This window comes from Carlito syrichta, unplaced genomic scaffold (genome assembly GCF_000164805.1).
Source record: "Carlito syrichta isolate Samal-C Ts95f unplaced genomic scaffold, Tarsius_syrichta-2.0.1 Scaffold308811, whole genome shotgun sequence".
Taxonomy (NCBI): domain Eukaryota; kingdom Metazoa; phylum Chordata; class Mammalia; order Primates; family Tarsiidae; genus Carlito; species Carlito syrichta.
Genome location: NW_007252907.1, coordinates 213,933 through 239,808, shown reverse-complemented (window position 1 = coordinate 239,808; position 25,876 = coordinate 213,933). Strand labels below are relative to the sequence as shown.

General features: G+C 48.2%; 1 protein-coding gene across 1 annotated transcript in view; it reads right to left on the bottom strand.

Annotated features, from left to right (window-relative positions):
• The window catches only part of LOC103268289 (palladin), a 377,892-nt gene that overhangs the window by 160,186 nt on the left and 191,830 nt on the right, over positions 1–25,876 (bottom strand). The window contains exons 10-11 of the mRNA XM_021716425.1: positions 23,490–23,609; positions 20,789–21,131 (exon numbers count right to left, since the gene is read on the bottom strand). Of these exons, the coding sequence (XP_021572100.1) occupies positions 20,789–21,131; positions 23,490–23,609 (463 nt within the window). The remainder of the gene's footprint in view (positions 1–20,788; positions 21,132–23,489; positions 23,610–25,876) is intronic.

Below are 25,876 nucleotides of genomic sequence, written 5' to 3'. Positions count from 1 at the left end.
TTTTTGAGTTGGAGTCTCACTCTTGCCCAGACTGGAGTGCAGTGGCCGCTCCCGGCCACCGCAGCCTCAAGCCGCTGGGCTCCGGCGATCCTTCCAAGTAGCTAGAACTACAGGCACACACCACCACATCCAGCTGGTTTTTTTGTGATTTATTGTAGAGATGAGGTCTCACCTGCCCAGGCGGGTCTCAAACCTGCGGGCTCAGGCAATTCACTCACCTCAGCCTCCCAAAGGCGCGGGATGACAGGCTGAGCCACCGAGCCCAGCTAAAACTGACTCAGTTAACCCCGGCTTCTCCAGAAGAGGCACTTGCAGCCACCCGCCAGGGCCCCAGATCCAGAGCTGAATCCCACTGTTCCCAGCCCCTCCAAAAAGCCCTTGAGGGAGTTTTCACCAGCATGACTGTTGACTGTGTACACAATGAGATAGTCTACCAGAAGGACCAGAAACAACAGCACCTGATGGAAGAAAGGAATAAAAGCTCTAAGATGAAAGGAACTTCCCAGTGTGAGTGGGTGTTGGCCACCCACCCTGTCTCTTCCCGCCTCAGGTCACAACCCCTCAGACATGGAATGTCAGATGGAAAACAGAGGTGGCCTATGAGCACAACAGTGACTGATCCCAGTGGGAGCGGGGTTTTCTTTCCTTGAAGCTTTCTCACAGGAAGGCAGAAGACCTGTCCAATGTCCCCTTTCCCCCTACCTGGCAGCCTGGGTGGAGGGACATCTGGGGATGCACGGAATCGAACTGATGGACCCAAGGAAGAGGGCAGGGGCGTGGACAGTGAGGGGAGGGAGAGTGGCCGTGGTTGGGTGGTGGCCGTGGATGGGTGATGGCTGTGGTTGGGTGGTGGCCGTGGTTGGGTGGTGGCTGTGGACAGGTGGTGGCCGTGGACGGGTGGTGGTCGTGGTTGGGTGGTGGCTGTGGATGGGTGGTGGTTGTGATTGGGTGGTGGCTGTGGTTGGGTGGTAGCTATGGATGGGTGGTGGCCGTGGATGGGTGATGGCCGTGGATGGGTGACCTGTCTGTTAACAAGAAAGGTATGTGTTGTTCCAAACCCAGCGCTACCAATGCTGACTGTGTGGGGTAAGGTATTGTTCAGGGGCAAACAGACTCAATGTTACATCTTTAAGTTACATGGTGAGAGCGCTTTCTTTTTATTTTATTTTACTTTATTTTATTTTTTTTGAGTTGGAGTCTCACTCTGTCACCCAGACTGGAGTGCAGTGGCCGCTCCCAGCCACCGCAGCCTCGACATGCTGGGCTCCGGCGATCCTTCCGCCTCAGCCTTCCATGTAGCTGGTACTACAGGTGCGCGCTACTATGCCCGGTTAACTTCTTGATTTATTGTAGAGATGAGGTCTCGCCTGCTCAGGCGGGTCTCGAACCCGTGGGCTCAGGCCATCCACTCACCTCAGCCTCCCAAAGGTGCAGGATTACAGGCTGAGCCACCGAGCCCAGTGAGAGCGCTCTCATGGGTAACAGGCCTAGGCTTTGATGTTCATGCAAATAACTCTGAGCCTCTCGGAAAAGTTTCAGTGGTTATATAAAAAGGTAGACATTTCAGCACACTGCCATCCTGTCACACGATGATTACCGCTAATATTGCTGCCAGTACTATCACTCCCTCTCCTGTCTTTTCTCCTTTTAGTTTTGGTGCTTAAAGGAATACTGTTAGTTTTCTTTCTTTTCTTTTCTTTCTTTTTAGAAAGCAGGATTCATTGAGAGGCCAGAAAAGCTCCCAGAGTGGGAGAGGACCCAAGGAGGCTGCCCGTGTTAGTTTTCTGATGCTATTAGTCAGTTTTCTGGAGAGACCGTTTTTTAAGAATAACACCCTCCTTGCACCTGGTTTTTAAAAGCCTTTACAGTAGCTTATCCATAGTAAAGGTCACTAAAGACTGAACACAGAGGGAGACAGAGATGAAAGAATAGGAGAAAATGGCTCTCTTGAGCTGAAGACACTCATCCAAGAATATGTTCACATTAGAAAAAGGAAAATTGGCAATGGTATACTATTTCGAACTGCATGAGTCCTCCATTCCACCCCTGCCCCAAACCTTCTAAAGCAAAAGCCACGCAGGGGACACATGCTTACAGCCAGGATGCTCTGTGTGGACGTGTGACCAGGGCCGACACACTGCTGCTGAGCTTTGAGTAAGCAGGACACCAGCTGCTTCTCTGCCCCGATGGACCACAGATGACTTTCTAAATGCACAAAACCCACATCAAACCCCCAGACTTATACCACTTTTATACTGAGTCTTGAAATAGCAAACTTTTTAACAGAAATACATGAGTTGCCATAGTTAACACTGATTTTACTAATTAAGATTTGAATTTGAATCCTAGTTACACATTTGAAGATGATTCCAGAGCTCATGATTTTCTAAGTATAAAATCCGTTTCTTGGGCACTTAAGATTTGAGTTTTTGCTAATGACAACAATATCACTATTTAAAACATTTCACATTTTCTTAATCACTAACATATAAAGCACACTGATACTTTATGTTTAAAAATTATCATCAAGTTGTACTCATCACACTGGTTGTATTTTTTAACAGATCTCAAAAAAAGTTTAAAAATGGGATTAGTCAAATGATTACTAAAAGCCAGCTAAGAGTTATCCCTTAAATACTTAAAAGCAGCCAGACTCGGTGGCTCAGCCTGTAATCCCGTGCCTTTGGGAGGCTGAGGTGAGTGGATTGCCTGAGCCCGCGGGTTCGAGACCCGCCAGGGCAGCGAGACCTCAGCTCTACAATAAATCAAAAAATCAGCGGGGCATGGTAGTGCATGCCTGTAATTCCAGCTACTTGGAAGGCTGGGCGACAGAGTGAGACTCCAACTCAAAAAAAAAAAAAAAATACTTAAAAGCAAGAGAAAACATATAGGAGTCATTCATGAGCAGTAAATTTGTAGAGTTTCAGGATTAATAATGAAAATATTTTAAATTTAATAGTTCAATTAAGAAGCTGGTTACTGAGTACCAAAATACGTGGGAAATTATAGTCAATAATAATTTATAATTATTACTCAAAATAGCTATAAGAGAATAATTATAATGTACCCAGCTCAAAGAAAAGATAAATATTTGGGTGACAGACCTCCCAGTTACCCTGACTTAGTCATTACACTTTATACACACGTGTCAAAATATCACACGCGCCCCCCTCCAAAGATGGCCCAGTTGAACCTTATCTGGTTCTTCCTCAAGAGCATACTAAAACATTAAAAATATTTTCTTTTTGTTTCTGTATAGCTGTAATGAAAAAGAACTTTTTCTTTTCTTAGTGAGTTAGCAATATAATCAAAGCTATTATTTGGGGGAGGGATTGGCTACAAACAACAAAATATTATACCGTATCAAAAGAAACCAAGAATTTATGATTTCATGAGGTCCTAAACATGTCTTTATCTGTAAGTTTCTAGTTTGTGTGTCTTCTGTGCCTAATATCCAATTCCTCCTTCTAGGAGCGGGGAATGTCCCATCAGTTTTCCACCACTGAAAATGGGCCTCCCAGGTCCATGACGGTGCGCTAGTCAGGACTTTTGTGAAGTGGTTTAGATGAAGCAGATAATGAGCTGGGAAGAATATGCCAGCAGGTTTTTGCAGAAATAAATCTATATGATACACATTTTACTGTTCTGATGAATCATGTTTTAAGTCAGCTTAGCACTTTTACTTGCCTTTGAAAAGTCTCAGTTTGCGAGGAGCCGAATTACTCTACATTAGAAAAGAAAGAAATGCACTTTGAGGTCATGTTTACTTTCAGAGCCATCTTTAAGCACCCTGCTTTTCTGAGTTTTCTGGTCACATTCCCTGGACCTAAAGAAGTTTGCATTCATTTTTCACCTTTTTAACATTTCCCATAAACCCTGCATTTTCCAAGCTTCCGGTGGTTTCTGGCCCAGGAGGGAACAAGGGTCGAGGAGGGACTGACTCCTGCGGGGAAAGCCACTGGGCCTGTCCCTTGTCGTTTCAGGCTGTTCCAGGTCTACCCCAAACAATACAGATTAAATTTCTTCTGCACATAATGATTCAAGCCTTCTCCAGAGCATCTCCAATTGTACTTTTGGCTATCGACTACTTAGCACTCTCTCTAAGTCAATCAATTATCTGCCCCAGGAGAGGAAAAGGGGAAGAAGGTGCTTCAGGGGAACTGACAAGAAGCCCTCAGAAGTCCTTGGGAAACTCTTGGCACGCGTGGTGTTGTAACATCATGTGATATTGTGGAATATCTCGATGCCGGAGCCTCGGCTAGAAGTCCGAGGTATGTTTTACTTTGCACAGTTCTTGGTCACAGGATGAGAGGCAGTGGATTCAGAAACATTCCCTAATGACCCATCAGTGGGTTGTTCAAACAAAAGGCTTGGAGGACTCCAGCATTTCAGACCAGAAAGCGTGACAAGTAAGTATTAATTTTCCGCCGTCAGCCGTCAGTGTGCAACGTGTCTCCCAAGACGCTGCCTAGGAGCCTGTGAACAGTGCTCTCTGCATGACTTCAGATCTAAACTTGCACAAAAGAACACACTGTCTATCACCCTCCTGTTGCCTACCGTCTGCGGCTGGATCTCAGCACCCACCCACTTTTGACATTCAGCTCGATGGGGTTCATGCATGTCATCACCAGGGACTCTAGGGTGGCTTGAATGAAAACAAAACCAACTTGTATATGGCCGGTGACTTTTGATTAGCATCTTTTTCCTTACCATTTTTTAAGATGGAGGAACAAGACCCAGCAGAGTGCACCAAGAATTCCCTTGTGGTATTTTGCAAGATTTGGAAATTGCTTATTTCTGAAACTTCCTATACGTATAGCCGAGTAACAAAGGATCCATTGTTGGCATTCTCTTAATAATAACAAAAGCAGTGACAAGGAATACCACTTGGGCACACACCCTGTGCTAGCTCATTCTTTATGTGACCGCGATCTTGTGAAGCAGGTACTGTCCCATGTCCCACTTACTGCAGAAAAGACAGACATAGGGGCACTGAGTAGCTCATCCAAGGTCACCAAGCTTGGGAGTCGGGGAGATTCTGTCTCTGCCTCACCCTGTTTTCTTTGGCTGGAGAGAATTTTCTTCAAAAGCAAGCTCTGAAATCACACTGACATCTACTTAAACATAGCCAACTGAATGAATGTGTTTATTTTTGTTCCTTCCTTAAGTCCTGAAAAGACAGAGAGCACAGGAATGAGAAACTGTGAGTTTGCTGGAATTACACGTAAATGAATGACTCATCACTGACTCAGCAGGACGCAGCAGGAGAGTGGAAACCTCCGCCTAGAGAGGGTGAATGAAGCATGGACATGCATCTGAGCTGCAGAAGTCTCGCTCACGAGAGTCCTAGGAAGCGGGGAAGGGAGTGGAGTGGGACTCAGGGGGACCCACCGAGCACCCACAGGATGGTGGCTCCGTCTCCACCCCCTGCAGCCAGTCACCATCCCCTCCACCACTCCAGGGGATGACTCCATGGAGATGAGGGCAGAATGGCATCAGACCTGAACTGCTTGCTCCAGCGGAGCACAACAGAATGAACAGGAGCAGGAAAGAGAAGAGGCAGGAGGTGAGGGTGAGGGATTGGATGAATAGATCCAAATACTAAAGGATGAAATGCCGCCTCCAGATGCTGGCTGCCAAGCATGTCTCTGTCCCCATCCCAAGGAAGGCTGCTGAATGCCTTTCTTCCTGGAGAAACTGATGAACCAGTAAATACTGAAGCCTCGCCTGATCCTGGGGAAAAGCCTACCAGTTGACAAATTCCAACCAAGTGTACAATTTCCAATAATCTTGTTGGTGCCAAAGGTCATGTGGCACGTATGAAAAGCCTGGAACATGAAATTTAGTTCAAAGAAACACCAGAAAAAAATAATTTCAAGGAGTGGAGACAATATAGGGAACAGGGGAAAAACAAACAAAATGACGGCAACAAAAGGCTTCCCTCTCTAAAGACCCAATGATTAATATCTGTAATGAGGTCAAGGACATTACTGCATCTATGGAACACAACAGGATGCCATGAAAAAATTTAGAGAATGAGAAAGGAGTCTTGGGAATTAAAAATACAACAGTGGAGCCGGGCTCGGTGGCTCAGCCTGTAATCCTGCGCTTTGGGAGGCTGAGATGAGTGGATTACCTGAGCCCGTGGGTTCGAGACCCGCCTGGGCAGCTTGGCAAGACCTCATCTCTACAATAAATAAAAAAATCAGCCGGGTATGGTAGCATGTGCCTGTAATTCCGGCTACTCGGAAGGCTGAGGCAGAAGGATCGCCGGAGCCCAGCAGGTCGAGGCTGCAGTGGCCGGGAGCGGTCACTGCATTCCAGTCTGGGCGACAGAGTGAGACTCCAACTCAAAAAAAAAAAAAAAATACAACAGTGGAAATAACACATTCAACAGAAGGTTTGGAAGAAAAAGGTGAAGAGACCTACAAAAAGTACAAGAAAAATTGGCAAGAAAAGAAAACAAGCACATCGGTTTAGTTGTTTTATCATCAAACAAATACAAGTTTCAAAAGGAGAACAGAGAAAATGGAGAGGAAATAAAAAATGGGTAAGAAGATTTCCAAAATATATACACATGAGAGTTTCCAGACTGAAAGGGGCCTATGGACTATTTTTCACAATGTCTGAAAAACATTTTACCTGTCGTCACATAATTTCTAGGGATAATGAGAAGACTCCACGTATTTCCAGGATGAAAAAAAGAGGTCACATACAAAGGATCAGGGAAGACTAGCTTTGCACCTTGTCACAATAATCCTAGCAAGTAGAATCTGAAGCAATTCCTTCAAAGTTCTTAGGGAACACCTACAATCCAAACTTGTCAATTTAGCATAAGGTTGGAACAGAGACATTTCTCAAGTGCATCTAGGAACTTAGTGTGTCCTGCACTTTCTTGGACGCTCCTGGAGAACGTGCTTCTGATAAGGGAGATGATGAAACAAGAAGTGAAATATGTGGCATTTAGGACAGGGGAACCGGCGTGGGACAGGGGTGACACGTGCTCCCAGGACCATGTCGAAGGGATGTCCTGGAGGCAGATGTGTATGAAGCCTTCAGAGCAGTTCGTCAGGATGGGCAGATGATGGGAAACTCTAGGAGGGACCTGTCCTGCCTCGAAGGGGCACTACTTTTGGAGCAGAAAAATGCCATGAGAAAAATGATGTTTAAGATGATGCTAGATGGGCTCGGTGGCTCAGCCTGTAATCCTGCGCCTTTGGGAGGCTGAGGTGAGTGGATTGCCAGAGCCTGCGGGTTTGAGATCCGCCTGGGCAACTTGGTGAGACCTCATCTCTACAATAAATCAAAAAATCAGCCAGGTGTGGTAGCACGCGCCTGTAATTCTGGCTACTGGGAAGGCTGAGTCGGAAGGATCGCTGAAGCCCAGCAGGTGAGGCTGCGGTGGCCGGGAGCAGCCACTGCACTCCAGTCTGGGCGACCGAGTGAGACTCTAACTCAAAAAAAAAAAGAAGGTGCTCAGTGCTGCACTGTGGTCCCGATGAGACCTGACAGGGGTATAAACAGTTGAGTGTTTACAAAAAAATTCATAATCGAGATGGGAAAATAAGAGTGATAAGAATGGATAGGCATCATTTTCAAAATATTTTAACACTTAGCACTGGATCATTTATATTTGTATAAAATCTCTGAAATAATGTGTGACTTCAGTAATTCTCTAATTTGTCATTTCAGTGTGAAACATGTCCAGATTACAGAAGTAGCAGCAATGAGTTTCTGATGGGAAAAATGTCTGTGCGCCGGATGGCAACAGTTGCTTCTACGAGAAGACCCCCACTTGCCTTTGGCAGGAGGGTATGCCCAGCACGAGGGGTGATGTGTCCAGCGCAAGGCAGAGGCCTTTGGCTTGTGACAGTGCATGGCGGTCTTCCATTTTCTGTGGGTTCCATGACAGGACTCTGCTTCAGCTTTACAGAGAATCCTGAAGAGCACACTACAGTGAATGTGAACACAGAAAGCAGCTCATCTTGTTCTCCTAGAATAAGAAATGTTGATGTTTATAGATTTTAAGTGAAAATAGATCCTGGGGAAATTTGACGCTAGGTGGAAAAAACGACCCTGCTGATCTAGGATTTATGTCTGACAAAGTGCCCATAATCAAGTGGAAGGTAGTGAGAGGAATACGGTTATCTGATGCCAGCCCAGCATCCTGAAAGAGTTTATTCTAGACCATGTGGAATGTGCAACTCAGACTGACGTGGACCTGGGAGAAAATGAGGAATTCAAAACTTTAATTTACCCATCTTATGAAGCCCCAACGATGGGGCAACTTTGGGTCACTTTTTAGAGGTCAAGCTCTTAAGAAAACAGCAGTTGACTCGGGCCCACCTCCCTCCCATCCCATGACACAGACACAGCCTTACAGGATGGCCCAGGCCACTCTCCTCAGTCCACTCAGATCTAGCTTCGCCTGTTCGGGAGCTGCGCCGGACCCAGGCTGAGGTCTGCGTATTCGCTAGCCTGCGCTCCATCGACTCCAAGATGCTCAGTGACAGAAGACTCAGGTTAGATGCAGCCTCAGACCCCAAACAGAAGGACCACAGTCACCCACGATGTCATAACAGGCAAAGCCCAGAGTCAAATGTAGCTGGTAGCCTGCTTTGCTCTGACAAAAAGACCAAGAACTTGGACAAAGTTTGAAATATGCATGCTCCTTATCCCATTTACTTCCAATTTTAGCTGGAATAAAATTTCAATGTATTTAGATCACTTACTACTATCACCAAAAGTGTAAAATAGAACTTCATCTTAGAAAGACAAGATGCATTGTTATAATGCAAAATAAGAAAATGCTAATTTCTCCTCGGTTGACACCAAGATGAAAATGGATCAGCAGTCCTTGGTGTAAATCAATGTTTCAAGTTATAGGAGCTTCAGAACCAGTCTAATTGCTTCTAGAGCCTGATCTCTGCTGATTTTTGGTAAAAATAATAATAAAAAACTTTATAATATCTATCTCTAGCAATGCAGCTGTTTGGTATCTGAAAGTCATAATGACAATCGTCAAATAAAATGCTGCCTTTTTGAAGGCAAAATTAGAAAAAACATGAAGTAAAACACTGTTATTCTAGAATGTTCCATCTTGAGTAATCCCTCTTCTAGATGTGTAAATTTGCCTTGCGACAGAATAAAGATAAATGTATTTTACATTTTGGTTTAGTGTTTGCCCTTTGACCATGGTGTCAGCTGTGAAGGAAAGGAGACATCTGACCGGAAACACAGACCTCGGGAGCAAGAACTTGCCGGCTGGCGTGGTTTGGGAGTCCAAGCTGCAAATGCTATTTTAGAAATTACCGAGAACATGAGACATTTTATTTTTCTCTGCTCTGTTCTCAAGCCACCTATGGCCAATTCTTTTTGCGACAAAAGCACTGAGAACAATGATACTCCCTGAAACCATATGGCAGATGGACTATTTCAACAAGAGGGGGACCAGGACAGGAAAATATGTGTGTGGTCCCCCCAGAAATCTTTCACGACCTTCACAGTTGACGGCAATCACGAGGAAAGCCTTAAGAGTGAAATCATAGCTGAGGTATGCAATTACCTATGTGTGACCTATACAAACTCCTGTGAGCAGAAAGAATACCCACGCGTAGCACCTACTCTTTGGATTCCTGGCACACAGAGCAAAGTAAAAATATGTGGATGGGGTGTTACTCATGCCATTGTTGTACTAGCCTCATATCAGAGGCTCACAGCTGGAGTCCCTCAAATGCTACCTACTATGGATACAGGTAGGCATGTGTCCTTGGCATATTCCAGCAACAAAGTATGTCCAAGGTTCTGGTCATGATTAATGCATTGTTTCCCTCCACAGCAAAACAACTGCGTGTGCTCATGTGACTTATCCAGCCAATGTATCTATGAAAATCATCCATGTTATTGAATTGGCTTAAAATGTGCACTATTCTTAAAATCAAATGAGATAATATCTAATTCCTTGCCACGTACAGAAAACTTTTTTCTTTTTTTTTTTAAAGCTACACTGACTCCAATGTCACCCACAAAGTTCGCGTACTCATCACTTTAGTCAAGCAAGGAAACAGTCATTCTCGGGAGTGTTGAGAAAATGAGTTGCTTGGTGTTATGCATGTAACAGACACCAGTTAAAATAAACTTCCCAGCTACCAATGTCCTTACCATCAGGTGACGCATTTGTTTGATGAAAAACTTACACATTCAGAGAAAAAAAATAAACTAATGATAAAAAAAATTGGCAGCGAGGCCAGGCTCAGTGGCTCAGCCTGTCTTCCTAGCACTTTGGGAGGCCGAGGCAAGTGGATTGCTTGAGCCCAGGGGTTCGAGACCAGCCCAGGCAACTTGGCGAGCCCTCGCCTCTACAATAAATAAATTTGCTGGGCGTGGTAGCACGTGCCTGTAGTCCCAGATACTTGGAAGGCTAAGGCGGAAGGATCGCAGGAGCCCAGCAGATCAACGCTGGGGTGGCCGTGAGTGTGTCACTGCACTCCAGCCTGGGCAACAGAGTGAGACTCCAACTCAAAAAAAAAAAAAGAAAATTGGCAACCTAATATATGTCAGCCTGTAGGAGCGAGAAATTCTGAGCAGCAAAAGCTGTAGACATGAAGAGAAATTAAGTAAAAAGGACTCCAAGGGTCATGAGCTGAGAAAAATCATTTGAAAATATCCAAATATAGAAAATGGGCTTGTTCAACAAGAACTCGACTCCAGGTCTTACTTGGATAGAAGACGTTGGCCACCGCAAGACTGGTCCGGGTGCGACATGGAACGGAAGCAAGAAGGGGCTGGAGAGGAGCCGGAATTACCCCAGAAATGGCTCTCTCGGCTTCGAGGTGACCTTGGCGTCCTCGACACTTCACGAAATACAGCCGCAACCCCAGGACAGTGTTCTGGTTCCTCGCAGGACCTCCCCAGGAGCAAACCTCATGTTCTTCTTCTTCCTGTTCTTCCTTTTTCAGTTCTCCCCTGAAGTCCCATTTCTAGACTCTTCCATCGCCCTTGGGATTCCTCGATGGCCTCTGACCCAAACCTTTGCTTCCTCACACACTTCTCACTGGAAAGGCTTGGTCCCGACCAACATCTGGCCTTCCCCAATACTGTTATCACCCTCCGCTCACACTCTCCGAGCAAGGAGGGCCCTGTGAGCTCTTGTGTCCCGAGCCTTCCCTGGAGGAGCTCTGCCATCCCCAGAGATACCCGCTCCCTTCTGAAGTCTGTGTGCTCTACCCAAAGCCACTCTCTCTTCCCCGCTTGTCCCTGGCTGCCCTGGAGGTTTCCTCACTTTTCTCAAGGACTCTACGATCGAGCATTTGGTTTTCTGACATCAGTGTTGGCCACCATCCATGTCAAGGTTCCCCTAACCTCTCAACCGCATGTCCCTTGACCACTTCCTCTCTCGTGACCTTCTCTTCCACTTGAACTACCATTACAACAAACGCAACTTAAATTTTCTCATCACTTGGAAGGAGTGAAGGATTTCCGACTTCCAGAATCCTCTCTTTGGTCACAACTACTGTTCCCTTTCCACACCTTCCTATTGATGTCCCTTTTTTGTCCTGCACGCACTTCCGGTTTCTCAAGTCCTTTCTCTATTCTCCTTCAGCTGTGATCTGGCTTCACCTGCCTCCTTTTCTGATCCTGGGCACTGCTTGGATGACGACTTCAATGACTTCCCAGGGATCATCTAATGAAGCATCACAGCAACCTGTGGTGTCAAAGCCACCCCCGGTATGTGTCCTCGGCTTCCACCTCCTGAGCGCTCGAGATGGCAGAGATCGGCCACAACCCCTGCTCACTGTATTCCACCCGGGTTACTCTCTTCCATCCCAGATGGGCCCTCACAAAGGCGAGGACACACAAACTCCCTTCTCGACACTCCTTGTCATTTTCCACTTTTCTCCAAGCCTCCACATGCCTCATGATCTCATGGCCCCCACGGCCTTCCTTCCTCTCCCCCCGGTTCCCACCCTACTTTCCTGACAATGCCGCTGCCTGAACTGGGATCCCCATCTCTCCGGCCTCGCATCTTGCCTCCTGCCCTTGTTTCTGAGGGAACATGATTCACCCTCTTTTCCATGGAAGGCCTGGAAGGATCACATGTCAAATGCTGGTCTTTAAAACATGGGGTGTATTTTTGACTTCACAATCCTTTTTAAAAAGCTCATTCATATCACGTTTACGCTAATGCTTGAGATGCACGTAAAGGAGCGAAGTTTTGTTTGCAGGAGGGTGTGGTTAGAAGAGTGTGGAGGCACCCAAGTGAGCTCGGAATATGGGGCCTTTGCTGGGAGGGCTTTCTAAAAGTCCAGATGGAATCCTGAAGTCACTGGTTTTCAGAAGAGAGGAGCTCCGAGACGGTGGTGGGAGCACTCAGCACAGAGCACTCTGCTCCCAACTGCGCTCAGAGTCGGCCAGGTTACTGTGACTGAGCAAGGAGTACCCATGACAAAGAGGAGGAAAATGAACTGAGGTTTCATGGAGGAGGGGGGATGGAGAGAGAGGATCCAAAGTACTTGTTTCTTTTAAAGTAAAACCTTGAAATGATCAAAGTAAACATGATTGCTGAAAGGTTGGAAAATCAGGAATAGTCAAAAGAAAATAATCTGCTCGAAATTCCACCACTCAAAGAACCATTGGTTACACTTGGGTGCATTTCATCCTAATATATAATTTAGCGAGCGGAGGTGTATTATTTTTTATTTTCTCACAAAATTGATGTCAAACTGCATATATAATTTTGTATCTAGCATTTTCACTTAACACTAGGTTGTTAATGTTTTGACAACAAAAGCACATTGTTGTCATACACAGTTCCACCTTATCTCTCAACTTAACCACTCTCCCTTTAAGAATAAAAGGTCCTTGTTCGGGCTGGGCATGATGGTTCATGCCTGTCGTCTCAGCACTTTGGGAGGCCAAGGTGGGACGATCACTTAAGCCCAGGAGTTCAAGACCTGCCTGGGCAACATAGTGAGATCCCGTCTCTACAACAACAAAAAAGTTAGCTGGAGAGTGGTGGTGCCCGTAGACCCAGCTACTCGAGGCCGAGGCGGAAAGATCACTTCAGCCCAGATGGTCAAGGCTTTAGTGAGCTGTGATTCTACTCCAGTACTGCAGCCTGGACAACAAAGCAAGATTCTGTCTCGAAAAAAATTTTTTTTTCAATAGAAAGAGACCCTTATCTAGCAGGGACTATATTTTCAACTTACTTGGTAATTGCCAAAAGAGCTCTTTTATTTAGACGAGATGAGATGGATATGTGGAGGAAATACTGTGTCAGCACGTATTATTTCATGTAAAGCTGTTCGGGATGGAGATTCGGTATTTCTTATGGGTGACCGCACCGAGTTCCACTTCAAATGGAGATAGCATGTCTGCAAGTATTTCCAATGACGTTCTTACACACCACATCCAACTTCTAGCCATTAAGGACTCAGTCTTCTTCTGGAAATGTAATTAACGCTTGCGTTCACTAAAAGACTAGCGTAGCCAAGCACTATGATCCTACGACCTAAGAATGTGACACTGTCAGGGCCAACATTTACATGAAAAAAGTCATGAGGGTGAATACATCAAAATGTTATTCCTTAGCTGAAAGTGTCCTACTTCAGGAAGTGCCTTGATTGGACTTTCCATTTCAGGGAGGAGCGGTTTGCACAGGGATCCAACATCAACACTGGGAACGCAAAGTCATCAACACACTGTATTTATGGAGCACACGTCCACATCTGCACAGCTACGGCCTGCAGAATTAGGACCAAGATGGCTCTACTTTCCTGACTTATCACCCTCCAGCATGTTTGGGGTGTGTGTGTGTGTGTGTGTGTGTGTGTGTGTGTGTGTGTGTGTGTGTGTGGTTTTATAGTAACAAAATGAAGAAAACAACTCTCTGTCCTCTTTTCCCCCAATATTATTCTGAAGGCTCCACTGGTTCCATACTTTACACTCTCACAGTTACTTAATTGTTTTGCTATTTGACTAGACTTTGCAGATAATGACCATCACTTGACCAAAGGGGAAGCTTGTGTATTTTAAATCTTTCACATCAAAAGCAGAACATTGTTATCTTCCAAACATTACATTAGGAAGAGAAAGCATTTGGATGACACCTCACATAATTTAGGGACCGGTCATTCTTTTACAAAACTTGTGTAATGTCAAAAGAGGCATATAGCCAGCACAGTGGCTTACATGTGCAATCCCAGCACTTTGGGAGGCTGAGGCAGGAGGATCTCTGGAGACTAGGAGTTTGAGACCAGCCTGGGCAACACAGCGAGACCCAATCTCTATTTTTAAAAAAATGTGTAGAATTTTGGTGTGTGTGTGTGTGTGTGTGTGTGTGTGTGTGTGTGTGTGTGTGTGTGTGTCAAAATGATCTCAGAGACCATCAGATCCCAGGTGACTCAACAGTGATGCTCCTGTCCCTACATCCTGTGTCCTCAGAATCCGGCCTCACCCAAGACTTTGCAGATGTCCAGCTAACAGTGAGCAAGGCAAAGTGTGCTGGACCTTTAAATACGTTCATGTTCGTTTAATGATGACATCTCTTTGACACTTTGTTACTTATATGCTCCTAATTGTTCTGCTTACTTTCTCTTTGTCTCTTATGTTTTTTTCTTTTTTTTTAAATCTTACCAGGCAAAGCTTCTACTAGAATAGAACCCAAGAAACCATATGTATGTGAATGTAACATCGTGAATAACACAGCGAGATCTCGAACCCCAGCTAGTGGACATCAAAGGACGGAAAAACACTGTACTCTCTAAGTTCAGCTGCCCAAGCTACACCGCAGGTTTCAGCTTTGGTCCAGCACAAACAGGACAGGAAGGGAGCTGCACGGACGCCCTCGTCCTCCACCACGAGTGGCATCTTGTGGTATCTGACAGGTGTGAACGTGCCAAGGACACACACCTGGAGGCCTGCGCTGTGGCCAGTGGCCCCCGCAAGTGTGCACCAGAGAGCAAGACGTCCACCTGGTCCTTCCAAACGCCTGCGCTTTCACAGCGTGCTAAAGCGAAATGTTAATCAGATGAGAACACGGGAGAAATGAGGAAGGAGCCGAAGAACCTCCCACATCCAGTGACTTGGAGGCGCTTCCAGGTGTAATTCTGCCCCACGGGATTCTTCTTTGAGTACTCACGTCCACTCCGTTTATGAGATGAGTCATGTCATTTGGAGAAGGACCGTGAGTGGCAACGCTGGGGTTGGCAGGCGTGGAACAAGCCCTGTGGTATGCCCAGGTAGCACTCTGGCAGACAAAAGGGCTGACTGCGAAGGTGAGGCGTCTTCGCCGTCCTCCTTCTTGGCCCGCTTTTTGCTTTACTCATTCAAAACATACTTCTCAGCATGGTCTGTGTGTCAGCCCTGCTCTAGGCCCTGATGAAGGAGCAACGGAAAGACGGCCAGGGCTCCACCCTCAAAAAGCTTACGGCATAGAAGTGGGGAAAGCAGTGAACAGACAGACCAAAGCGAGTTGCTGCTTTCCCCACTTCTATGCCGCACTGCTGGCCGTGCGGTGATCAGTAAGGAGGGGTTGTGGGAGAGTGGCTAGTGGCTGGGATGGCGGTCCGGGAAGGAGGGACACAGCTGGGATCCGAAGACGAGGAGTCAGCTGTTAGAGGTGGAACGTTCTGGGAGTGGAATATTCCCACAAGGGAGCAGCTTGTGCTTCAGTTTGTGTCTGGGCGTGCAGGGGAACGCTGGAGGTTCTTCCAAATATAGCAAGCCTGGCGCAGTGAAGTCACTGATAAGGAGGATACAGGCTGCTGCCTCCCCGTCTGTGGCTCCCAGACACACATCTCTCCTCCCCTCGCGCAATGACAGAGCGTTTCTCTCACTTTACACGGGGCCCATGACTGCTTGTCGTTATGAAGACGTAGCTTCGCCTTGCCAGCCTAGGACTGCACCGAGGTGACATGAAACCCCCAAGACCCAGAGTCTGTGGGCAGGCCTCCCTCCCTCGGGAGACAAGATCTGCCAGAATGACTGGGTGCCTAGGACGGGAGTGAGAAAAAGACGACAGAGGAAAGCAATGGCTGTAAAATGCACTTATTTTGGAAAGGCTGACTCAGCCTGAAGTCATCCCACCCTGTTAAGATTGGAATAAAGATACCGCTTTTCTTGAGAGACCAGGAAAAGACAGAAGGAGTCAGAATGGGAACAAAGGGAGCACTTGACTTAGCACGTAAGATTTGAAAATCATTCCATCGTCACCCTCCTGGTCAGAAGGGCATGGACTTTTTTGGCCACGCATGTGTATTAGGCGCTAGAGTGGCAAACAAGCACAATCTTACTGCTGCCCAGTCCTGCCTCTGAGTCCAAGGTCGTGTCCAAGGCTTTCCTAAAGCCACCTCCCTCTGCGATCCCCCAGGTTTCCATCCTCCTTCCCACAGGGCAGAGAAAGAACGCGAACAAGGAAGTCATGAAGGGGGCTGAAGCAGCATGTTTTTTTATTAACGTATTGTTGGGTCTGATGGGAGGTGAGCTCAGTGGAAACCATGACCCGGTATCCTTCATGCCTGGCAAGTTGCCTGCGAGCTGTCCTCGCTTGTGAGTTTCCCTCGGGATTCCATGCCTGTCCCTGCCCAGGAAGGATTGTTTTCTGGGGGCGGAATAAAGAGAAGCAGGGATTTTCACGCCGAGGCTACATTCATGGACGCTTTGGGCATCGTTCGCAGAAAAGGGGCAGCAGTCTTACTCGGTGCTCTCGGAACAAGGAAAAGAATGTGACAAACGGTCGACGGGTGAGGTTGACGTGGGCTCTGCCGCTCTTCCTCTGACAGTAATCTGACTTAAGGACCGTGGGGCGTGTACCATGCCTAAAGAGTCTGAGGTTCCAGCCAGGGGGTCACAGAACAGCTCTCTTCACTGGTCCTCACACAGGGCTTATGCGCCCTCCATCCCCGAGCAGCGGCAGCCTCTGCTCACACGCGGGGCGGGACGTCTGGCATCCCCTCACGGTCTGCCCTTCCTTTTGCTCGGCTTACACTTGAGGGGCGAGGAGACACCGCGGGGACGGGCTGGGGGGGCGCAGAGGTTCAAGCGCCAGGAGCCCCCTCATGACAGGTGCCACAGATGGGGGCCCCCCGGGAAGGCTGCGTGTCTGCTGGCGAGAATTTCTGCTGAATGAGAGAGGATGAGTCTGGACCCGGCCAGAGAAAAGAGTTCATGACTTTTTTAGCTTTGCTTTTTAGTCCTGGACTTTTTTCCCCCTCTTCCCATGAACAATATTGGAGATACCTGAGAGAAAACAATGCAAAGAGATTTTTTTTCTTTTTCTTTTTGAGTTAGAGTCTCACTCCATCGCCCAGGCTAGAGTGCAGTGGCTCGCTCATGGCCACCCCAGTGTCGATCTGCTGAGCTCCGGCAATCCTTCCCCCTCAGCCTTCCCAGTAGCCGGAACTCCAGAGGCGCGCAACCACACCTGGCTTATTTTTGATTTATTGTAGAGATGAGGTCTCGCCAAGTTGCCTGGGCTGGTCTCGAACCCACAGACTCAGGCAATTCACTTGCCTCAGTCTCCCAAAGTACTGAGATTACAGGTTGAGTCCCTGAGCCTGGCTGAGATTTTCTTTTAAAAAATGATTATTTTTCAGAAATCTGAAAAGCCAAACACCATTTTCTTTCTTTCTTTTTTGTGAGTCAGAGTCTCACTCTGTTGCCCAGGCTGGAGTGCAGTGGTATACTCACAGCAATAGCAGTCTCGACCTGCTGGGCTCAGGTGATCCTTTCTCCTCAGCCTTCCAAGTAGCTGGAACCACAGGCATGTGCCACCGTGCCCGGGTAATTTTTTTTTTATGGTGTTTTGGAGACAAGGTCTCACTAAGTTGCCCAGGCTGGTCTCGAACCCCTGAGCTCAGGCAATCCTCTTGCCTCAGCCTCCCAGAGTGCTGGGATGACAGGCTTGAGCCACCATGCCTGGCTCCAAACACTATTTTCAAGTTAATTGATTGTGAAACTAAACATTTAAATTCCTATTATTGGTACCCTCCTGCTTCTTGCTAGCTGGATTACAAATGGTGAAGATGCACAGAATGCCGTAAAACCCTCCAATACAAGCATTTCTTTTAGGAAAGGGAACCAAACCCCAAGCTGATGGGCAAAGATGCGAGGAAACCATGGCTCTTCACTGCTGGCCATGGAGAAAGTGAAGGCGAATGTTTTCTTTCGATGTCTAACAACAAACCTACAGACCCATGTGAGAACCTGTGTGACCATCACCCGTCCCCAGCAGTTATCTGTAGCACGGACGCCATCCTGCACTGTTGGCAGATGTCACTCCACAACACTTCTCTACCAGTGGGTACAGTTTTGAAAACCAGGAGCAAACCCTTTTAGAAAAGGCTATGACTGCGGAGAAAGGAAGAAGGCCCCACATCACACTGACGGCACGGGCTACTTCTAGGGGAGCTTAGAAGAGGGAAAGTAGCGTCCCAACTTTTTCTTTAATCCCTGTGTCCTTCCAAGTGTCACACGAGGCATGCATTTATTTTGTAATTGGAACGAAAGCCAACAGAGTATTGCAAATCATAAGAAAACTCAAAAACCAACATCTATTTTAAAGTATCGTCACTCATTATTTTCTGCCCAGTTAAACACTAGGTAATGATGCCACGTGAAAATCATCAAGGAATACTCTAAGACCATATGTAAGCACGCGAAGGTTGGAGGGAAGAAACCAGTGGTGAAACCTGGGACCAGAAGACGTCATTCCTAAGCCACTGGCTCTGTGTCCAGGTGGCCCTTCCTGTTCCAACATTTCATCTTGGAAGGAAAGACCTGAGTCTTGAGCACTGAAGTTCATTCCTTTTGCACTTGATTTCCTAGTGAAGACCTGATTCACAAGCCAGTCCCGACTCGCCCTTCAAATGGGTGCCTCAGCGATTCACCTGGGACCTCAGAGCTGTGTTGTGTGTCTTGCAGACATCACCCCGTTCATACACGTCACTGCCAGAGCCACCAGCTGCGGACCTGCTGGCACTCCTGACACGAGAGGCTGTCAAGGCCTGTTAACAGCACCCACGTCTGCTTTCCCGGGATCTATATCCCATTGATGACGACTTTTAGATGGATTTCACCTGATGGAGAGTGCAGCCAAGTCCTCGCCACTAAACACAGTCGCCCTTTCTTCCTGGGAGCAGATCCCTTGTTGTCGCTAAAAGTACCACAAACACACACGCATAATACAAAGAAGAGCGAAGTGGGTGGTGGAAGTTAATTTTACGGACTGGTGTTACGAGAGTGTAGAAATCTCTTTTAAGGCTGTGATGTTTAAGCTCGTTTGACCTGGCTGACCTCTCAATGGAGCTGGTGCACAGGGATGTGGTGACCCCCAGCTGTGAGCACCACTGCACAGACCTAGAAGCAGCCCCGCTGCCTTCAGAAAGAGCCAAGACAGAACACGGACCCAGGCGGAGGGTGGCACTAGGTAGATGTCTGGAACCGCAGCACACAGTTCTTACAGCTGATTTGTTATTTGAGTCTAATAATGCTCACGAAATTACTCGGTGCACGATAAAGTGCCCTACAAATGTAGGGTGTCATGCTAATTGGAGTATCTGATATATTTTTAACATTTCTAACAAACGGGCTGACCCCAGAAGGCAGTGGGCCGCTCAGTAGTAGGAAACAAAAAACAACTCCGCTCCAAAGAAACCCTTCCTGCCCCAAGTCAGAAACATCAGATGTCACGGGAGCTTTCCGAGACCCGGGCAGATGCATTCTTATGGAAATATGTGACCTCACAGAGCAGAGGTCCCCAACCCCTGGTCTGGGGACCGGTACCCGTCCGTGGCCTGTGAGGAATGACCACACAGCAGGAGGGGAGTGGCGGGCAAGCAGAGCTCTGTTTCCTGTTAGACCAGCGGCTGCATTCGATGCTCCCAGGGGCGCGGACCCTGCTGTGAACGGTACACGCGAGGGATCTAGGTTGCACGCTCCTTGTGAGGATCGAATGCCTGATGATCCCAGGAAAAACTGTCTTCCACAAAACTGGTCTCTGTTGCCAAAAAGGTTGGGGACTGCTGTTGTAGAGTAGATGCACAGCCAACGCGACCCTGATCTTTCCACCAGCCACTCAGGCAGTGATTCGAGGTCTGTGGTGCCACGACAGACCCGTTGGAGCTCATGGCTTCTGCCTCTGACATGGTAACAGCTCCACTCACAACAGCCCCGGAGATGGCTCACGCTAGGGTCCTCATGCTGAGACAATGGAATAGACTATGCAATGGCATTCACAGAACTGTGTGGCTCTGTGAAGTCCTGTAGCCAAGCAGTGGTGTGTGTGTGTGGTGGTGTGGTGAGGCAGGGGATCTCCTTCCTGACAAGCCTACTTCCCACCCCTCTCCAGGACCGGCTTGCTGAATTCCTGTCCCAGCGTCCAGCCTGCCTCTGTGTGTCCACATCAGCTATCCTCACTGGCACCTCTGTTGGAAGCAATCATGGAGATTTGGAAATGCTGTTAGGAGAGGCCTCCAGGGAGGACCCCCTTTCCCTGGCCCCTGGAGAGTGGCACAGCCTCAGCTGTGTGTTGGAACCTGTGCCAGGCCCAGACATCGTCACAGCCACAACCAGGGCCGATCTAACCAAGCCTCTCCTCTGCCTCGCTTGCTTCGAGCTATTTTCGCATTTCCGAAGGCCCCTGCCTGGCCACAAGGCCACACCGGTCAAGGACAGCTCGCCGGCAGAAGCGGCACCCTGCCAGCGTCGAGTCCAGGCAAAGCGTTTCTCTGACCCAAGAGGAGAGGTAGCAGGGAATGGAAACGATTACGAAACCACCAGAAACACTCACAGTTTGGGTTTGGCCAGCAGAGGCGGCGGCGCCTTCGTGGGTGAGGGCAGGATGGCTGGCGCTGGCAGGGATTCCGCCCCGTCCGGCTCGCCATTCAGCAGCCCGCTGGCCCCGTGGCCGGGGCGGACCCCGTTAGCGTCCCTCTCTGCCTGATGGAACTGCGTGCGAGGGGCCGCCCTGCCCGGGCCTGGCTCTGGGCTGTTCACCTGCTGGAGCTCGGAGAGTTTCTTGGACACCAGCTCGGGGGAACTTGTCTCCAAGGCTGGAGGAGGAGGTGGAAAGTGCTGGAAGGGATCACTGTTGGCTTCTGCCATCGAGTCGTAGCTGCAGTTTTCAACGTTGGCTGAGGAAGGGAAAGAGAAGAAAGAATATGAGAAGCTAGGAGTTCAACAGACGCCTTCACACCACCTTCATCTTCTGAGAAGATTGCGTCTTGCTCAGTTACTGGGGAGAGGTGGCATTGCTGCTCCCAGAGGCCACGGAGGCACCAAGGCTGGAGGGCTCAGCATGCCTCAGCATGTCGCCAGTGGGTGCTACCTGTTTCACTGCCCACTGAACCCTTAGGTGGGAGACCAGATGCCGAGGCACCAATGCATTTCAAACAAGAGCTAAAGACAGGACTTGGTTGGAAAAACAAGAACCCACACAAACGAATAATGCTTAGCCCTCTCACATTACGGTCCATGCATCCAGCTGGACATCCCCTGTCTTTACTGACATTGGCTCAAGCAACCCAGGTTTTCTGTGGGTCTTCATTCTATTTTATTTTACTATTTTTTTGAGTTGGAGTCTCACTCCATCACTCTGACTGGAGCGCAGTGGCATGGTCCCGGCCACCACAGCCTCGACCTGCCGGGCTCTGGCGATCCTTCAACCTCAGTCTGCCAAGTAGCCGGAACTACAGGCACGTGCTATCATGCCTGCTAGCTTTTGATTTATTGTGGAGATAGGTCTCGCCAAGTTGCCCAGGTGGGTCTCGAACCCGCGGGCTCCCAAAGCCCTGGAATTACAGGCTGAGCCATCGAGCCCAGCCCTTCATTCTATTTTAAAGCTAAGAAGGTAACGCTCTGAGTCTAGGTGAAATGTCTCAGTAGCTAATAGTATATGTTTTCTGTGTCAGATGACGCTCCCAACTGTAACCCAGAGTAGAAGAGGCTGTCGTTTGCAACCCTCAGGAGGCCGAAGCCCTGAGATCCGTCTCTGGATTCTTCACCCCAGCAGAGCCCCTGGCCTGCGCTCAAACACCTGTGGAGGGCAACGGACGGCTCGCAAGTAAAGCATCTGCGGACGGCACCTGGCCTACAGATTTGCCCCAGAGGAGAATGGAGAACACCGCAGGCCAGTGTGTGACCCTCAGAGCCAGCGATCCCAGGTTTTGGCCGGTGGCATGAACACCTCACTACCCACGGCCATTCGACGGGCCACCTTCAAGCCAACTCAGAATCCAAATGCCAGGGTCCTTCCGGTGCCAGAACCCCACGATGCTGCAGTCTCCTTGCCACATGGGAAGTGCCTAGTCCCACCAACCGCTTTCCCCTTGAGAGGAGCCTCACATTTATTTCTTAATTAGGATGAAAAAGCCTTCGGGGCGGCCATGAGTCCCTCCAGCAGCGCTGGGGCTTGCTCTCGTCGTGCTCTGCTGCCCTCTAGCACCACGTTCTGGTTCTTCGGAGGAATCCAAGTGCCGCTGGGTCCCACTCCAAGTCCATCTCGCCCACCTTGGGCCCACCTGGGGACCCCTGCTGTGTGTATTATGTGCCAGACCCGGTCAAGGACGTGTTTAAAAATCTCCAGAAGGTGAATGGCAGAGATGAGGCAGTTAAAGGAAGCTAAAGCTCGTTTGTGATCGCAGGAGACTGTCAACTAAATCCTTTTTTTGGTTTTTTTTTGAGCTGGAGTCTCATTCCGTCATCCAGGCAGGAGCTCAGTGGCACGCTCATGGCCACCCCAGCCTCGACCTGCTGGGCTCTGGCGATCCTTTCGCCTCAGCCTTCCAAGTAACCAGAACTACAGACGTGCACTACCATGGCCGTCTAATTTTCTATTTATTGTAGAGACGGGGTCTTGCCAAGTTGCCCAGACTGTCCTCGAACCCACAGAACTGAATTTTTTTTTTAAAGCAAAAAACTCTTCATATTGCCCTCCCCAGTGGTCAGTGTGCCTAGACTTTTGAATACTGGTTTCAATAATACAACACATTGCTTTACTTTTGATGTCAGTTATCCACGATCACTGATATATACTCTCAGTGGCATTAGGTTTCTAAGATCTTTACAGCCTCTCTGAGTTTATCTTGTGTGACCTTCTTGAAACCTCTAGTGGTGGGCAAGACCACCGTTTGTTTGCATACATATCTCCAGTTCTCATGTGTTGGCCCTGCTGAGAGCAGCCACACCTGCGGTCTGGAGGCACCTTTGGGTACGGCTGTGACTTCAGGTCAGCAGGAAGTGGTGGGGACCCCAGTCCATGTCCCCGAGACCCAGACAGCACAACACAGCACAGGAGGCTTCTGTGGGTCTGGCTGTTCCGCGACCGTGACCTTTCTGCTTCGGGTCTGCACCGCACCCCCCCCCATGGCCTCTGAGTCGCGAGGCAGCACGACCATCCTGGAGCCTGGGGCCATCCTCGGGACAGCTCCTTCCTAAGCTGCCAGCACCACGGGGCTGGGGAGCGGGCCCGTCGTGTCTCGCTCCACACGTACCTGAGGTGACAGCCAGCTGGGCGGTGCTGGCTGCTGACCCGTAGGCATTTCTGGCTGAGCACGTGAAGATCCCTGCATCTTCGGGGAAGGTCTCGGCGATGACGAGGGTGCAGATCTCCTCTGGAAGGGAAGTTAGGGGATCACTCGTCAGAGGGAACCGCACAAGTCACTTTACAAGCACACTAGGCAATGACAGTCGCAGAACAGTCTCACAAAAGCATTCGCGGTAGAAGACTCCTTTACATTAATTCAGCATTTCGTCCTAGCAGGAAAGGCTTTGGCATCAGACCGCTTCTTCATGATTCTGGACAAGGGCAGTCTTACCTTCCTTCCTCACCTATGAGATGGGGTATATGTTCTAGGTGGAATACTAATTGTCCTAGGTATATTGTAGTGTACAAAGCTGACTAGCGCATGTGTAGTACATGAAATGGAGTAGGTGGGTAAGTGGTATACAAAATATACTAGAGATATTGTGATATACAAAATGTACTACGTGTATGTGTGGTATATGAAATATACTGCGTGTTTCAGTGGTATATAAAAAGTGCTAGGTATATATGTGGTATGCAAAATGTGCTAGGTGTGTGTGTGATATATAAAATGCACTGGGTGTTTACGTGGTATACAACATTTACGTGTATGTATGGTACACAAACTGTACTAGGCATATAAGTGGTATATACAATGTACAAAGTGCATGCATGGTATATAAAATGTACTAGGTATATGTGTGGCATACAAACTATACTAGGTGTACACATGCTGTACAAAATATACTACGTGTATGTGTGATATATAAAGTATACTGGGCATATGCGTGGTATAGAAACCATAAGCAGTTCAACAATTAAGTTCACAAACTCATCCTGGAAAAAGTGCTTCATACCTCATTGCTGAATCTATCACTACGGTCACCTTCGAAGGACTCCTCTTGGGAAGCAATGCCGTGATGTCAATGCCTAGTCTACCCATCAAAGCAATGTTGGAACTCTTTGTCCAGAATGGCCACCAGAGCTGTTGTCATATTACCCTTGATGTCCTGAATCATCAGATGTTTTCCTTTAAATGTTTCCTTTATCTTCAGGAAAAGAAAAAAGTCACTGGGGGCCAGATCAGGTGAGTAGGGAGGGGGTTCCCACACAGTTATTTGTACAGTGCTGCCAATGTGAGAGCACAGTGGCAAGTTCGCGGACTTGCTTGTCAGACCTCCACAAATAACGACAGCTGATGGTCATTCCAGAAAAAGAGTTCCAAAATTGCTTGGATGGGCGGACTAGGCGCTGGCGTCAGTGCATCGCTTCCCAAGGGGAGTACTTCCAAGGTGACGGTAGTGATATTCAGCACTGAGGTATGGAGCACTTTTTCTGGGATGGTTTGTGAACCTAATAGTCAGACCTTGTCCTAGGTGTATGTGTGGTAAACAAAAGGTACTATATAAATGCATGCGTCATCCTAGAAAAAGTCCCTATGGGGCACCTGTGGCAATGACATGAGATGCCTCGCACCCTGCAGTGGAGAGGTGGCTTCCCTCTGCACCACCTGTGTAGGTGACTGTCACAGGCTCTTTCTACACCATACGGCAGCCTCTACACTTCTCACCTGGAAACCAACTAATGGGGAAAACAAGCTCCTCTGAAAGGCTGTCAGTGGGGAAAAGACAACATCACCACAAGAGTTTGGCCTGCAGACGGTGTTCTGGAGCAGCCTGTCACATGGGAGGACAGTGCCATGTAGCATTGTCCAGATTGTCCAGCCAAGGCCAGGCTCGAAACTGCTGCCAGGGCATCAAGAGGCTCCTGCCACATCTCACCCTGTGACTTCCATCAATCTCCCTGAACGTGACACTCTCATTCACATCATGGAGACAATAACAGAACCGACCTTACAGGGCTTGTGAGTCGCGCACGACACACAGGCTTAACCATCACAGGGCTATTCTGAGGGATGATGGTGCTGGTGGCAACAGCTAGGAGCCACATAACCCTCACCATGTGCCAGGTACTGTTACAAGCACGTAACATAGATTAATTTACGTTTAGTCTTCATGACAACCTCTGAGCGATGTCAGTGTTTCTTCTTAACCCATCGATAGAGAGGAAACTAAAGCACAACAAGGTGAATTGATTTGCCCAAGGTCATATAGTTAACGAGTGCCAAAATTAGAATTCAAACCAAGCTGGGCTCCAGACTCCAAACTCCTAACAGCTCCTGTTCCTGTGATTGCAATACACTGTGCTTGAGACAGGGCCTGGCTTTCAGCAAATGCTTTGTGGCCAGCGAGCATTAGCCATTACCATAAAAAGGAAACGAAATCGGCCAGGTGCAGTGGCTCAAGCCTGTCATCCCAGCACTTTGGGAGGCCAAAGTGAGAGGATTGCCTGAGT